Source organism: Ovis canadensis, chromosome 1 (assembly GCF_042477335.2).
Source record: "Ovis canadensis isolate MfBH-ARS-UI-01 breed Bighorn chromosome 1, ARS-UI_OviCan_v2, whole genome shotgun sequence".
Taxonomy (NCBI): Eukaryota; Metazoa; Chordata; class Mammalia; order Artiodactyla; family Bovidae; genus Ovis; species Ovis canadensis.
In genome coordinates, this window is record NC_091245.1 from 194,601,877 (window position 1) to 194,616,727 (window position 14,851).

Genomic DNA, 14,851 nt, shown 5'->3' on the forward strand with positions numbered 1-14,851 from the left:
ACTCCAATAGGCTTTGTCTTGGGAGAGATTTCAGCATTGGACTTGACTGTATTTAGTATCCAGGATGAGTTTAAGTAATATAACTTTCTAGAAACTGAGTGATACTTTTACCTGCAGCCCTCGTAAATCTAAGGCTAGAATGTTTAAATTTAGTTTCAGTTATTAATGATTTCTGCCGTGGATTCCTTCTCTCTGTTAAGCATTGGCAGTAATTAAGACATTCTTGTTTTGCCAGTATTTCATTTTAAGTTTCAAATTCACCAAGCTGACTTATTCCTGGAAAAGCCTGACCATCTTATTAAAAAGATCTAATTAAAACATATACCAGTGTCCAGTCTTAAGTGCATACAGTATAGAAGGTCTGAGTCCTTCACTCTATCAAGTGAGAAAGGTCTGAAGTCAAGTTCCAGCTCTAAACTCTTTAATGCATACTCTGCCCAGTGGTGGGGCCACAGCCTCCTCCTTTGCTTCTATCTGCTGTGGGCAGGTTCCATTTTTCACCAACTGATGGAACACAGCATCTGTGTTGTGGTTTCTTTTTAACCAGAATATAAGAAAGTATTTGCTGACTGAAGCCAGAGAAAAAAATAGACCTGAATTTCTTCAGGGTTGGCAGACTGCTGTTACAAAGGTAAGTAAGTGATAAAAAATGAAAACCCAGGCATGTCAAGGGGCTGAAATTATCTAAGGGGTGGGTGTTTTTAAATGCATATGAAGACTGATCATGAAGATAACCAAAGGAGAGTCTGGAGGCTGCAGGGAGGCAGCTCAGAATAAAGCTCAGTTCAGCATTCATCATCTGGCTGCCCAGTTTCCCGCTGCTTGCTGGAGCAAGTAAATTCAATCATTTCATCCCTGGGGCAGCTTCTGATGATATGGTTGCTCTGTTGAAAAAAAGACATCTGCTTCTTGCCTCATGGCTCTTATTTCCAGATGATTCATATAGACCCAGAGAAATACTGACATGACTATTTTGGATTCACCAAGGGAGCAAGTGCACTGGGCTGCTTTCCAGGCATTTGGGGAAGACAAGTGGCTTGAGAGCTTCAGTTCTGAATATGGTCTAGAAGCAGCACTGTTTAGCCGTAGACAGTAAAGCTGTATATGGGACAGAGTAAGCAGGCCTACCCTCTTAACTCTGTCACAGATAGCAGGGTCTTGCATTTTAGGGGGTACTGCTTTGTTTTCCAGGTGTTTTTATATGTATGATCTCATTTGATCCTTATAATCAGAGGTAGGCAAGTCATTTAGGAGTAAGAAGCATCTCTGACCTTCCCCAAAGTTCATCAAAACCATTGGCCATCAGGTCCTTGAACTCAGGTCTATTTGGATCAATGACACAATGTTAAAGAAGCAGAGTCTTGAAATAAACCTTTAACCCAAACCCAAAGGGACAAGATTTATGCATTTATCCTTGAACTAAATGCTAACTTTTAAACTTAGGTTTCATGTTTTAAATACCCTAGTTTATTAGTTGAAACCAGAATTGCTCTTGTGCATATTCTGAACTTACCCAACAGTATATCCAGGTATTCCCCTAAATTTAATCAGGATCTTTCAACACTGCAGACAGAATATAGTAACCAGTTCTTTGGAAAACATTCTGTTTACCTTTACAGTGTCTTTAAAAGAACAGGAGAGTTGTGAAATGCAAGATGAAGAGTGAAGACTGCCAAGCAGCATTTAGTACTAAGGATTCAGAGTCCAGGTCTGCGTTCTCTGAGTCACAATTCCATTTTGATTCCATTGTCAGTGAACTGACAGCAAAACTGATTATCCATGGAAGTTTTAAAATAGGATTTTTGACTTCCCATTTCTCATGTTTAGGCAAATGTTCTATAAGTTACTGATTGATAGCTCTTTTCATGTGACCAGGTGCCTCCATAAACTCAAACACTTTGTAAGCCAGAGGTATATACCAGCTGTCTTGGATACAAGTTTCCTGCAGCTTTTCTTATCTGACAGGAAACACTTGATTTTATTTTAATAATTGTTTTGTTTTTCCCCTTAGTGTATTCCACAACAGAAAAACGATAGTGACTGTGGAGTATTTGTGCTCCAGGTAAATATTTTTTTATTTACAATTTTATAAACTTGTTGGGTTTAGAGGAGAGAAGGCTGATGTGTGCATGGTACTAGGTACAAGTAACAGAACACTTTTCCTCCCAAACCTGTCATTGAAAAGCAGTAGTTCTTGCATTTTCATGTATTATCATTAGGAAGAACCACCTTCTAAGGCTGAGGATAAATAATTGGTATCACCCGTGTATTATTAGAGGTTACTGGCAAGTCACATTGGAGACTGACCTGCATTGGTCCTGTCATACACTCTTGGCATTTGCAGAATTAACTATTTTTTTAACCACTGGCAAGTAGTCTTTTACCAGAGTAAAAACTAACTAGATTTTAAATAAGGGCCACGTTCAGACACTGCGCTTTCTCATGCTGCAGGTTCCCTTAGGTTTCAAAGAGCTATAGAAAAAATTATTATATTTACGAAGGAAATCATAGTTTATAATCCACTATTTACAGATTTCCAAAGATCTTGGAAGATGGGCTCACTCATATGACTCATGAATGTCCAGAGTTTATAAACAAACTCAGGTTCTCACTTAAAGGCCATATTAGATTTGACTGCATTCTCGGCAGGTTTCACCTTGAGAATTGGAGCCCCTGTGGCAGTTTTGCTTTTCACAGTATTGAGTGGGGAGGGAAGGAGTATCCCAAGCCATATACTTACCTGAAAACTTGACTGTAATTTGGAGGTAACTTTTTTTTGGAGGTAAATGTTTTAAAACAGTATGTTTTACAAGTCTAAACCAATTTTAACATTTGCCTTAGACCCTATTCTGTTAAGTCTGCATCTAGTAAAATGGTGTGTTGGGCTGATGCGTAACTCCACATGCCACTTAAGTGTTTCTGGGACCTTTCCAGTACTGCAAGTGCCTCGCCTTAGAGCAGCCTTTCCAGTTTTCCCAAGAAGACATGCCCCGAGTGCGAAAGAGGATTTACAAGGAGCTGTGTGAGTGCCGGCTCATGGACTGAATCAGCAGGGACTCTGGGAAGTCTGACCAAGCTGGAGCAGGTGGTTTGTTACTTGAATCTCCAAACACTTATTTGAATTTTTACAGGTATTTCAGATCAGTGGTGTTGGGCCACTATTGTTACCTCAAGTTTATTTTCTGCCCTTAACTCATTTCTCTAGTGACCATGTACTATTTTTTACTGTTCAGTTTGGTTTCATTTTTAATTTTATGGATTCTGTGTGTGTCCCCCCCATATTTAATATTTATTATCCAAACGCATGCATATAGACAGAGCATGCAGTGCAGAGTATTAAAAAAAAAAAAGCCTAGTAGATTTGGTGCAGCTTTTGAAACTTAGTTAGACGTGAACTGAATACAGGTTTAAATTTTAATTCCAGAACCTAAAAATGCAGGATGTTTTTGATAGAACATAACTCTGAGAGTAGTAGATGTTCCCTGGGGCATAAGGGGTAGCTAGGAGGGGTTTTGACAGTCAGCCCTCTGTTTTATTTTTACCAGCAGCACCTTTCACTGACTTCTCTCTTCAGTGAGTCCCATTCCTTTTAAAGGATGAAAAGGAAGTGGTCATAAACTGACTGGTATGTTCTATTTATGGTGGCACACTTGTAAGCACAGTGCCTGCCTTGTGAAGAGTTAAGATATGAGAAAACGAAAGTGACCTTGAGGGTCCAATTATCTCCACAAATGAGATTTCAGCCTTGGCTTTAAGATTTATAATAATTGCTTTAATCTTATAAAAAGCTTTTGCTGAAACACTGAACTCCTTGGATTCTTCTGGTTTTGACCCATTAAAATTTAGTATCTGTCAAACTAGTGGTGGAACAAATGAGAATCCAGCTCAAGAGTAACTTACAAGTTGTCACTTCCCCTGTATTTTTTCCCACATGGAAGAAATTAAGATTTGCCAAATACCTATTTCAAGGGTATTTAAAATATAAACATTTAAAACCAAAGACTAATTTTAGGTCTTTTGGACGTGGCTGGGGAAGAGAACAGAAAAGGTAATAAGGGAGACTTGATACTGTGGGGGTTACAGCAAATGTTATGAGTCTTTCCCTTCATTTCTCTAATGATTTCAGCAACAAATGCAGGACTTATCTGTCTCTGCTTGACCATCCCTGAGACTCCAGCACAGGAGTCCCTTTTTTTTTTTGCTTCCATGAACCTCATCTGGGGGAAAGCAGAAGTGGCCCTGTCCTTACCCTTTGCTGCATTAGGATTAAAGTAATGGATCTTGCATCTTTAACAGAGTTTTGTGATAACTGGAAAGGAAGAATAAGCAAATGGCAAAAGATACTTGGGTTAATGCCTCCTTAGGTGTGTGGAAGGTAGGGCTGACTGCCAGCAGTTGAGGGTGGAGTCAGAACATGTTTACGAGCAGGGTTCCCTATCCCCAGACATTCCAAGCACCAAAACCAGTGTTTACATTTTAAACAGGCCAGCACTTTCCTACTCCCTGACTCAAAACTCCTTAGTATAAAACCAGGTCAGTATTTCTTCTTGTGCTTCACATCACTAGAAAGATTGAGATTAGAGGCACTTTGTGCTGCTACAGGTAGGGTTGCATCCACATTGGAAAGGTGACAAAATGGGTTGGATGTTTTCTTGAGGTTTTCAGGCATAATTATGCAAACGAGATTTTTCAAATCTGTATGCCAGATGTTTGCTTTTTTTTTTTTTTTTTGGAATTAGTAAGTAGGCTGTTTAAAATGTCTTATACTTTAGAGCGCCATAGTTCATATCTCACTGACAGAACCAGGCATGCAAGAGAGTTGGGTTCTGGAAAAAAATCTTAATGCCCCAAGCTTGAGTTGTCATTTCTTTCAGTCTGAGAAATGGTCATTCTCTTAGCAATGAGGCAGAGAGAACCTACAGTGAACTGTCCCAAGTCATGGGTCTGTTTCATGTCCGGCTTAATAGGGCACCTTGAGCTACACTGTCCAGCATGCTTTAGCTTAAATGTCAAATATTTTAAGTCTGGCTAAAATGTTTGTTATTCATAAGAAGCTTGTTTCAGTACACACAGTTGCTTCCCACTTGCCCTTCCTACCCCTAGTCTTGTGATTAGGTATAAACCTCTATTTAGCCTAAGCCCTCCATTAGGATGGCCTTTTTTCCTGATGTTTGCAATAATGGTTTCCTTGCAACAGAAATTTCTGAAATATAGTCTGGGCTGTTGGTAGAAGAGACAGGCATTGTTTTGTTTTACTCTCACTAGCTTGGCACTGAATTGTCTAGGTGCCCACAAGGTGGGCAGACCTTATGCTTTGGGGGTTGAGGGCAGGCCTTACACAAACTAAAAGCTGCTTATGATGTGCCTTCAACAAGCTGCTCAGTCCTCTCCATCAGCAAACTTACCAGTCTGTAATTGCTTTTATCCTTTTGTAAAATCTATAGCAATGAATGTAGATTTAGTTGAACTTTTAGTTCTCTCAAACTAAATGGCTCAGACGGTAAAGCGTCTGTCTGCAATGCAGGAGACCCGGGTTCAATCCCTGGGTTGGGAAGATCCCCTGGAGAAGGAAACGTCAGCCTACTCCAGTACTCTTGCCTGGAAAATCCCATGGATGGAGAAGCCTGGTCGGCTACTGTCCATGCGGTCACAAAGAGTTGGACACGACTGAGCGATTTCACTTTCACTTTTAGTTCTCTCAATCATAGAGAACCAATCTTCTCTTAAGAAAGGGAGAAGCAGCAGCTGCTTGCTGCTGCTTGGGCTTTGCATTTTATTTTCTATGTATCATTGAATATAATTAACACTGGTCACCATGAATTCATAGTTGGAACAAAGAAACAGACCTGAGACATCGCCAGCAGTAGCCTAAGTAGAGCTGCCCCCTTTCTCTGCAGATGTGGTGTACTACTTCCTGGGTTAGAAGGAATAACTGGGAGCTCTGCATGGATCAGACCCTTTAGGCAAGAACCAGTGTGTTAATAGTGTGAATTAGATGTACTGACTACCTGCTCTGCTGAACTGTTATGAAACTGAACTAATAAGCAGTTATAAAACACATACTTTGTTATGTGCTAGGCTCTGCCTCCTGGCCTGTAGATAATTTAAGAAGACCTAGGGAATACCATCAGACATGCTAATTGTATTTGGGTGTTAACAAAAGCAGATCTAGACAAGCTGTCCACTTAATGGTACCTTTTGGTCAGAAAAAATTTATTTAAAGATTATGATCATGTAAAATTACTCAAACCTTCTAGCAAACATATTTTTTGAAAAATAAACTAAATGCCTTTATAAATGTGTGTTCTCTCGTGTTGGGTAACATGTACTGTTTGGCGAGTAGTAACTTTTCCCAGTGGCACTCCAGTCACTACAAGGCTTATCTGCATAGGCTCTAAGCAGCTCACTGTCCAGTAGCAGCACTTTCTCCAGTAATGGGAATGTTCTGTATTTGCATCCACTACAACAGCCATTACCACAGGCAGGAATCGAGCATCTGAAATGTGGCTAATGTGACTGAGGAACAGTTTTAATTAGCAGCATATAGCAAGAGACTACCATATTAGTAACTCTCAGATCAAAATGGACATGCAAATTCTGCACACTATGCAGATTTTCCCCCCAAATGGATTCCAGGCTAAGAGTGTTTCAATGTCTCTTGGTGAGGAAAAACACAGTAAGTTGGTCCAATTTTATTGAAATCTGTTACAGAAGACAATTCAAATATGAAATACTGTCTGTGGTTTTAAGGCCTATAGAAATCTGAATCATGTTTTACTGCAAAATAATATAAAATACATTAATTCAAACTACTGTAAAAAAGACTTTATGTCCTCATTAAATTACTTGCACGTTTTCCTAAATACTTACAACTGATTTAGAGATATCCAAATAGCCAATTTAAATTGGAGAAAACACACACTGTAACATGAAAGCTGTTCACATTGAGATACTCCAGCCCCAACTTCACAGACTCCTGGAAAGTAGGAGATACTTTGTTGCTAGATGAAAAAATCTCACTTAGGTCAGGGAGAATTACACTAGACTAACAGTTTAAAATGAGCAAGAATTCATGTAACATTAGAGAAATCATCTCTTGCCTTACAAATGCAAAATAAATCCTCTAGACTCCCTTCTGAGAGTTGTAGAGACCATCAGCTGACTGTCCAGCCTCTGAAACATAGCACAATTGGAGAAAAAACAAGACAGACTTCAATGTAAGAACTGGCCAAAACATTTCCCAAGGGAACCATATCTGATTTTGTTAAGCCATTCTCTCAATCTGTAAGCTCTTTAAAAAAACAAAAAAACGCAAACACCACAAAACACTCCATTCCCAAGATCAGTCTGAAAATGAAAAAAATAGATCTGAAGGCGCTCACATCTCACATTTTGAAAAATGTGTTTAGTAAATAAATATCCTTCAATCCTTGTCCCTTATTTCCTGATATACAAAGCATGTAAAGCAGGTGGTGTTCCCCGGGACTGTCTAAAGCTTACTTTTATACCAACTGTTTAGGAATTTCCATTAAGTTTTGCCTTTACAGATTAAAAATCAACACAGAAAAAAAAAACTTCAGTTATCAAGCATCTGTTCCCCTAATTTAGAGCAAAGCTACATAACATAGCAAAAGTCTACTTATTAAACTTTATCTTATGAAAACTTAAAATTTTTAAAATAGTAATTCCAGGTCCCAAGGTAGACCATGAACCTACTTAGATGCAAACATGGTAGACACTTAAAAATTTTTTCCAGTCTAAAAGAAGTGTGTTTTTGGCTGACAGATCAACATTATACATGAAGTCTGTTGCTAAGGAACACAATTTTTGACCTAGTAACAGAAATCATTTTGGTAATCTGACACAAAACCAAGATTCTAAGATTTAATTCTACAGAATTAAAGGCATTTTTTTGGATTCTGTTCTTTAATAATTTTTAAGAGGAAAACCATGACAAGGCTTCCAGCTCAGTAGAAACATTGATTAAAGCTTGGTTTAAAAAAAAAAAAAAAACAAAAGGCAGGTTTGCAGACCTTGGGTAACACCCGTCAAATTCAACAGGCCAAAGGAGTGGGCTTTCATGATGGGGCTCTCAACCACTCACTGGTTTTGGGCCAGTTTTCCATAGCCACCTCTTCCAGCATCATAGTCCTGACGATATTCATCTCGTACCTTAATTGAAAAGAACATGTTACAGTACAGAGATTAGTGTAACAAACATGCCTTCCAAAATATGTCAGACAAATAACTAAGCCTTTTCAGATGTCATAATGTAAACATTGTTAAGTGTAACATGATTTTGAGCAACTGATGATAAAGTTCAACTGCCCTGCAAAATTATTTTAATACTGCTTTTTTTTTAAAAAAAACCAAACATCAGGCTTACACACTCAGCACTCAAAGATAGCACATTCCAAAGAATATTTAAACTATACTGAAATAAAAATGGAAACGTTGTTTTAGTACATTCTGCTTTGCTCAACATTCCTGCAGGAGAATATTCAGCCCCTTGCAGAAGTCCAGTAATGGTTGCTTGCAAAGATATACTATTTAATGGTATTTTAAAATTTAATAATTTATCAACCCCAATGGGTGGATTCACTTCAAGCCAAGGTTATAGGCACAGTTATTTTGAGAAGAGCAAATACAAATTGACAAAACACATCGTTTAGGACTGGAATCCCAGGCAAAGGCTGAGCACAGAAAACCTTCCTGCATACCTGGCCCCCAGAACGCCCACGGCCATACTGCCTGCCCTCCTTAAAGCCTGCATCCCAGTCTGTACGAATGATCCGGTCATCCAGACGAGTTCCATTTATATACCGCATGGCATTTTCTGCATCTGCTCTTGAATAGTATCTTAATTATGATTATTAAGGAATTAACATTTCTCCAGACATTTTTGTAAATAGAGGGGAAGAAACATCTAAATGAAGCTGAGTTAAAGAGTACAAAAACTAATCCAACAAGATGGAGATCAAAGACATTAATTTGGTTTATAGGCCTGTTGAGGTTGGTCCAGAAGCAGTCAAAAATGGTATCTCATCCTCAGCTACACTGATGGTTTTTTTGGATAATCCTGTTAAATACCCAATCCCACTATCTCCATATTTTCTTTTGCAAAATACATATATGTTCTGTGCAGGTTTAAACCACGAACTGTTATCCAAGGAAACAATAGCATCTTTCGGTTCCCTGAATATGAAGCTGTACATTCAAGAACCACCTTAAAAAGAGGTCACTGCCTAAGACCTGCCATCACATTTCATTAGAAGGAAACACTCAAAAAGTATCACTCAAGTCAGTAGTTCTAAACCAGATCTACTAAATCTATTTTGGGGATGCTATTAAAAACTATATGTAAGTAATTATATCTGGATCTAGGAAATACTGATCTGGACCTTTCCCCTTGTCTATAATTACACAGGTGGGGAAACACTTGCTGAAATTCCAGTGTCTACACAATGCCTAGCACACATGGGCATTCAATAATTCTTTGTTGAATGAAATGAATGCTAAAGGGCAAATTGGGGGGGGGGGGCGGGATACTGACAATGAAAGGTAGCCTTTCTTTTGGGTATTTGTCATCTTGATTATTGATCTTTGACCTTCAAGGCAAATGCAAAAACATTCCAGTTCTTAAACACTGATTAGTATCTAATATTTTCTTTGTCTTTTTTGTCCCCTGTGAATTATTTTACACTCTCGGCACCAGAGTGAAAGCAAAACCTGGGCACTCGTCCCTTGTGTCTGAAGGAGTGAAAGAAGCTTGCAGAGCCCAGAAATCAGACACCAAAGTCAGAAGTGGGGAATAGGTTCAAACATGGGGCTTCTGATTCAACCTGATAGTGAGCACATTTTATCTTCTTTCCTTCTCAGGGCCTCCATTAGACAACAGGAAAGAAACATATACCCAAAGAGTAGAAGAGGCCATCAGCAGATGAGAGATGCCAAAGCTAAAGATTAATAATGGGTGAAACAAAGTCACAGTAGGAAATACTCCTGAAAGGCTTAAAGGAGACAGCAAACCCAGGAAGCTCTTAATTCCAAGCTGATTAAGTAGTAAGGCTGCAAATAGGGTTTAATTAAAGGTCTCTATGTGGGAAGAAGACCTTTTAGCAGGAACACATTTAATTCCAGGCAAATAAAGAAGATACGGTTACTGACTGAAGGAACTATGGCATTGTCTTTAACATCAGCAAGCTAAAATCTTTTTTCATTCTAGCATTTAAGAAACCCACATGTCCCAAAGGCAAGGCAACAACTTAAGAAGATCTGCCTAGATCCACAAAGTCAGCCTTTTCCCCCAGAAACCAAGGGATCACCAGAAATTTAAGGAAATTTTACAGCATAAATACAATGGAAAGAAACAATTCAAGGCACAGAAAATTCAAATGACATGGTGGACTAGGTCTGGAAAATTTCTCAAAATAACCAAAAAAGAAAATAACAGTTAAAAAACAAAATATGAAAGGGTAAATCCAGGTGGTCAAATGTATGGAGAGGTTGCAGGGAGAGAATGGTCACAAGTAAATATGGTTATGACATGTACAAGCATCAAGCTATATGCATCTACATAATACTATGTAGCTGTTATAAAAAGAGGTAACCTACATGTGCTAACATGGAACAATCTCTAAAGTAGATGAAAGAAAGTGCATACAATATGCTACCGCACATACACAGAATTACTTCTGGAAAGACACCAATGAGATTGATAGCTAATGTCTCTGAACTTAGAATGATAATGGGGCTTTTATTTTTCAATACACTCTTTGAACTTTCTGAAGTACCATAAGCATATACATTTTCAAAGATTTACTTAACCAACTATCAAAAAAGAATGGATTTCAGAACATAATGTATATGTTACTAGCTTTCCCAGTGTAAACAGTATAGACATATTGGACAGAAGGCAGGAGTAGATGAAGGAAGAAGAGGAAGAGGTAAGTGCAGTGATGCTAATCAACAAGTGTCCTCACTCATCTTTCAAAACAGGCATCAGCCGCTCTTGGCCCCAGCTTCGGGCAACAGCTACACGAGACACACAGGAAGGATACTCCACAAAGCAGAACCCACATGCTGTCTTCTTCATTTTATCCAGGCCCATGATGATTTTCTTTATGTCACCACTTTTGCTGAAGAGCTCATAGATTTGTTCTTCTGTTGTATAAAAGGAAAGATTTCCAACATACAATGTACAGCTTTTCTTCAGTAATTTTTCCTGTTCTTCATTGTCACCCTAGAATTTCCAAGATAGGGAGTAAAGTGGGGGGGAAAAAGGCACAAAACAATATGAAGGGTATGCTCCAAGTTACATTTTTTAGAAGTATGAATTTAACATGGATACCATACAGAAGCAACAGGTAATATGTCCACCTCTAGGGAGAATCAAGGGACTGCAGGTCAGGTTTGTGTGTATGGTCTCATTTAATTTATCATCAGTCTACCTGAGGGAAGATGGTTAAGTAACTTGTCCAAGATCATGCAGCTAATCAGTAGTTGCAGTTGGAACCCAAGCCCAGTCTTATCCCTAATGCCCTATTTCCTTAAAAAGTTCACAGGACAAGAGTCATTCTACAATAAAAATAGGTTTTTCAGGACTTTGGAATGAGACACTAAACAAGTTTATTACTGCAGTTACTGACTTGTTAAAATTATGGTCAAGAAGCATTTTCCTCTTTCTTTCTCACATGTTTAAGTCATGTCCCAACAAACAGTTTAAGACAACTAGTATTAGTACTTATTTAAGGTAAGACATAATATAGATACCATTCAGGAACTACTGTAGAAATTCTATAAGACAGTATCTTACAGTAGTCTAAATAAAGCTATAGGCTTTAGACTGCAGATAGACAACAGTACAAGTTTAATCCTTTCACTATTGTAATCTTGCAGAATGCCTGAAATTCAACATGGCTATGATATGGTACTTTCTTAAGTGAGGGATAGACGTGTAAAATAATGTCTGTGCATGTGTTTATTCGTTCAGTCATATCCAACTCCTTTTGACCCCATGGGCTGCAGCTCACCAGGCTCCTCTGTCCATGGGATTCTCCAGAGGAGAATACTGGAGTGGGTTGCCATGCCCTCCTCCAGCATATCTTCCCAACCCAGGGATTAAACACTGGTCCCCTGTATTACAGACAGATTCTTTACCAGCTGAGCTACCAGGGAAGCCCATAATCACACCTGGTATATAGTAAACATTTAAAAAACTAAATATTGGATAAATCTGAGATCTTTCTCAATTTTGCCTCAAATTTGTTTTCCCACCCTACAAACACATTTTAGACTTTCTCCACGCCCACCCTCTTCTATACCTGATCCCTCCTTTCTCAATCTTCTGAATCTTCAACAGCCCCTCCCTTTCTTGTGCTGGATTAAGATTACTTACCTCCATTGTCTGGATTAAGATTATTTACCTCCATTGTACTCTTAGGATATGGAAAACTGTCTTCCCTCTCTACGCTTTAGCAGACACTTCCACAACAGCACTCAATACAAATTTACTAAATAACCAATAGTTAATGAGTGTCACCTTCACTCCATCCCTGTCTTTGCTGATACTGAAGAACCCACCTTGAATATCTGCAGCCTCGGCCATTTCACAGAATCTGCTATGACATGGGTCAAAAGAAACTTTCCCTGTTCGGAAACCCAGCAGTTCTCCGATTTTGACATCCAGACCCTTAACACGTTGGTCCCCCTCCTCACACCGAGGGCTCCCTAAAGGTGGGGGCAGGGCTCAACTTTGTCTGCCACCAGGTACAAGCCTTTTGTAGGGCCGTTTTACTAGCCTATGGAAAAGGGAAACGCCAAACACAGTTTGGTAGATGTAACTTAAAAGTCCCGGTATCTGGATCAGGATGGTGCTTCCACATACTGCACGTGTCAAAAAGACACCCTTTTTTGATGCTTGCAGCAAAATCACAAAGTCACTTTCCCGCGACACCGTTCGTGAAAACGCAAGCCACCACTACTACTGCCGCCCATCTGCAATGGCTCGGAAACAGAGAGCATCTGCTAGGGAACGTGAAAGCCTGCCTCAAATTCCCTTCCTACGAGAGAGGGGGATTTGATAATATCCGAACGCCCTTTCGGCATCCATTCCCCAACAGGCACCCAGGCTTCCCTTCGCATTTCGGGATACCAGAGAATGGGAGACGACACAATGAGACAAGAGCAAACCGAGTCTCAGCGTTCCGGCCCGAGGCTCTTTCTCGCGACCCGGCTTCCCTCACCCGGAAGTGCTGGTCCCGGTACTGGCTCAGCTCGACGTAGGAGTCGCTGCGCAGCGCCTTCAGGAGGCCACCCGACATAGTGCAGAGAGGTGGCAGAGGACACCGCCACTCAAGAGTATAACCAGGTAGCCCCAGCAGTAGCGGAACCGGAAACGCGCAGATACGGCTGCAGAAAGTCGAAATCCGGTGCTCCAATCCCAGGGCGGCAGTGTCGTCACCAAGCGGCGCCGGCGCACACACTGCCGGTAGTCAGGTGTCGCCGATCAGAAGCGAGAGAGGCGTGCTTCGGGTTCCGGGTCTCTCCGAGGATGGTTCTGCGGCGGCTGCTGGGCGCCCTCCTGCACAGCTCGCAGCTGGTGGAGCGTCTCTCAGAGTCTCGGCCCATCCGGCGTGCGGCACAGCTCACCGCCTTTGCCCTGCTGCAGGCCCAGCTCCGCGGCCAGGACGCGGCCCGGCGCTTGCGAGCCATCGCGGCTGGGCCCGCTGGCTCCCTGGGCCGCCGCGCTGCCCGTTTCAGAGACACCTTCACTCAGGAGCTACGCCGAGGCCTCCGGGAACGCCCGCGGCCACCACCAGGTAGCCAGAAAGGCCCAGGAGCAAACCCCTAAACCCAGGCTGGGCCAGGTCGAGGTCGCCTGTTTCCCCTCTGGGCTGGACACCGGCCTCGGCGCTAAGGAGTCATCCCTCATCCGTGACGATACACACGGCCTGGAATCCTGACTCAAGTTGTTTGCCTATATACGTCCCACTCATCAGAGAGCCCGGGCCAAACTTGACACCCCCAGGGAAGCCGTGATCGGACAGGACACAGCGAAGGAAGAAACTCCCCGAAGCCTGACAGAGATAGATAGGCTCGGCCCTGATTCACCGCGGACAGAGAGCCATGGACCTAAGTACAACGGGCGAGAGGTTTAACCTCAGCAAATGGGACTAAAACTAGTGATCGATGCTGCTGCCGCTGCACTGATGTAGCAAGTCGCTACTTCCAGGGGAGATCCTGGATGGAAAGACAATCCTGCAACTGCCAAAAATCCTCTGATTAAATGTGTGAGCTGAGTAATGGGTATTGTTACAGGACAAGGTTCTTTTGCCCCGTGCGCAGGAAGCCAAATGCGGAAATGCAAAGGTTTCCAGCGAAGAGGATTTACTGGCAAGGCAGCCAGGGGAGAACTAGTCTCAGATCTGGTCTTCCTCAAGGCAAAGGGGTTGCGATATTTATGGGATAAAGCAGCAGCAAGACGGCGGGAGGTGTGGGGAAAGATGATTGGAGAAAGGTGTGGTAATTGTAGTTCTGCACAGGTGTAACTGCCACATGCATCTGCAGCTTGAAAAATAGAGGTTCTTAGCACCATCTGGGAGAAGGAAATGGCAACCCACTCCAGTGTTCTTGCCTGGAGAGTCCCAGGGACGGGGGAGCCTGGTGGGCTGCCGTCTCTGCGGTCGCAGAGTCGGACACGACTGAAGCGACTCAGCAGCAGAAGCAGCACCATCTGCGGAGAAGGCAATGATTGCACCCCACTCCAGTACTCTTGCCTGGAAAGTCCCACGGACGGAGGAGCCTGGTGGGCGGCAGTCCATGGGGTCGCTAAGAGTCAGACACGACTGAG

General features: G+C 41.5%; 3 protein-coding genes across 5 annotated transcripts in view; 2 read left to right on the plus strand and 1 right to left on the minus strand.

The window, feature by feature from the left end:
• Positions 1-6,298, plus strand: part of SENP5 (SUMO specific peptidase 5) — a 48,140-nt gene extending 41,842 nt beyond the window's left edge. For 2 of the 3 annotated variants that reach the window (XM_069556648.1, XM_069556666.1), the window contains exons 8-10: positions 548-631; positions 2,012-2,062; positions 2,935-6,298. In XM_069556648.1, coding sequence (XP_069412749.1) covers positions 548-631; positions 2,012-2,062; positions 2,935-3,045 — 246 coding nt within the window. In that variant the 3' untranslated portion in view covers positions 3,046-6,298. The remainder of the gene's footprint in view (positions 1-547; positions 632-2,011; positions 2,063-2,934) is intronic. The other variant, XM_069556656.1, reaches the window with a different exon arrangement.
• Positions 6,299-6,677: 379 nt separating this feature from the next.
• Positions 6,678-13,479, minus strand: NCBP2 (nuclear cap binding protein subunit 2). Its single transcript, XM_069557028.1, has 4 exons — positions 13,245-13,479; positions 11,061-11,242; positions 8,721-8,859; positions 6,678-8,172 (listed from the first exon to the last, which is right to left on the minus strand). Exons 1-4 carry the CDS (start codon positions 13,320-13,322, stop codon positions 8,101-8,103), a joined length of 471 nt encoding a protein of 156 aa, XP_069413129.1. The 5' UTR covers positions 13,323-13,479; the 3' UTR covers positions 6,678-8,100.
• Positions 13,262-14,304, plus strand: NCBP2AS2 (NCBP2 antisense 2 (head to head)). Its single transcript, XM_069557061.1, has one exon. It carries the CDS (start codon positions 13,553-13,555, stop codon positions 13,850-13,852), a length of 300 nt encoding a protein of 99 aa, XP_069413162.1. The 5' UTR covers positions 13,262-13,552; the 3' UTR covers positions 13,853-14,304.
• Positions 14,305-14,851: the final 547 nt, after the last annotated feature.

Bases quoted from the DNA above. Each gene is read 5' to 3' on its own strand.
- NCBP2 (XM_069557028.1), bottom strand. From the start codon at position 13,322: ATGTCGGGTGGCCTCCTGAAGGCGCTGCGCAGCGACTCCTACGTCGAG. The intron at 11,243-13,244 runs GTGAGGGAAGCC...TGGAAATTCTAG, and splicing joins ACCGGGACCAGCACTTCCGG to GGTGACAATGAAGAACAGGA. The intron at 8,173-8,720 runs GTATGCAGGAAG...TTTTCAATTAAG, and splicing joins GTGGGCGTTCTGGGGGCCAG to GTACGAGATGAATATCGTCA.
- NCBP2AS2 (XM_069557061.1), top strand. From the start codon at position 13,553: ATGGTTCTGCGGCGGCTGCTGGGCGCCCTCCTGCACAGCTCGCAGCTG.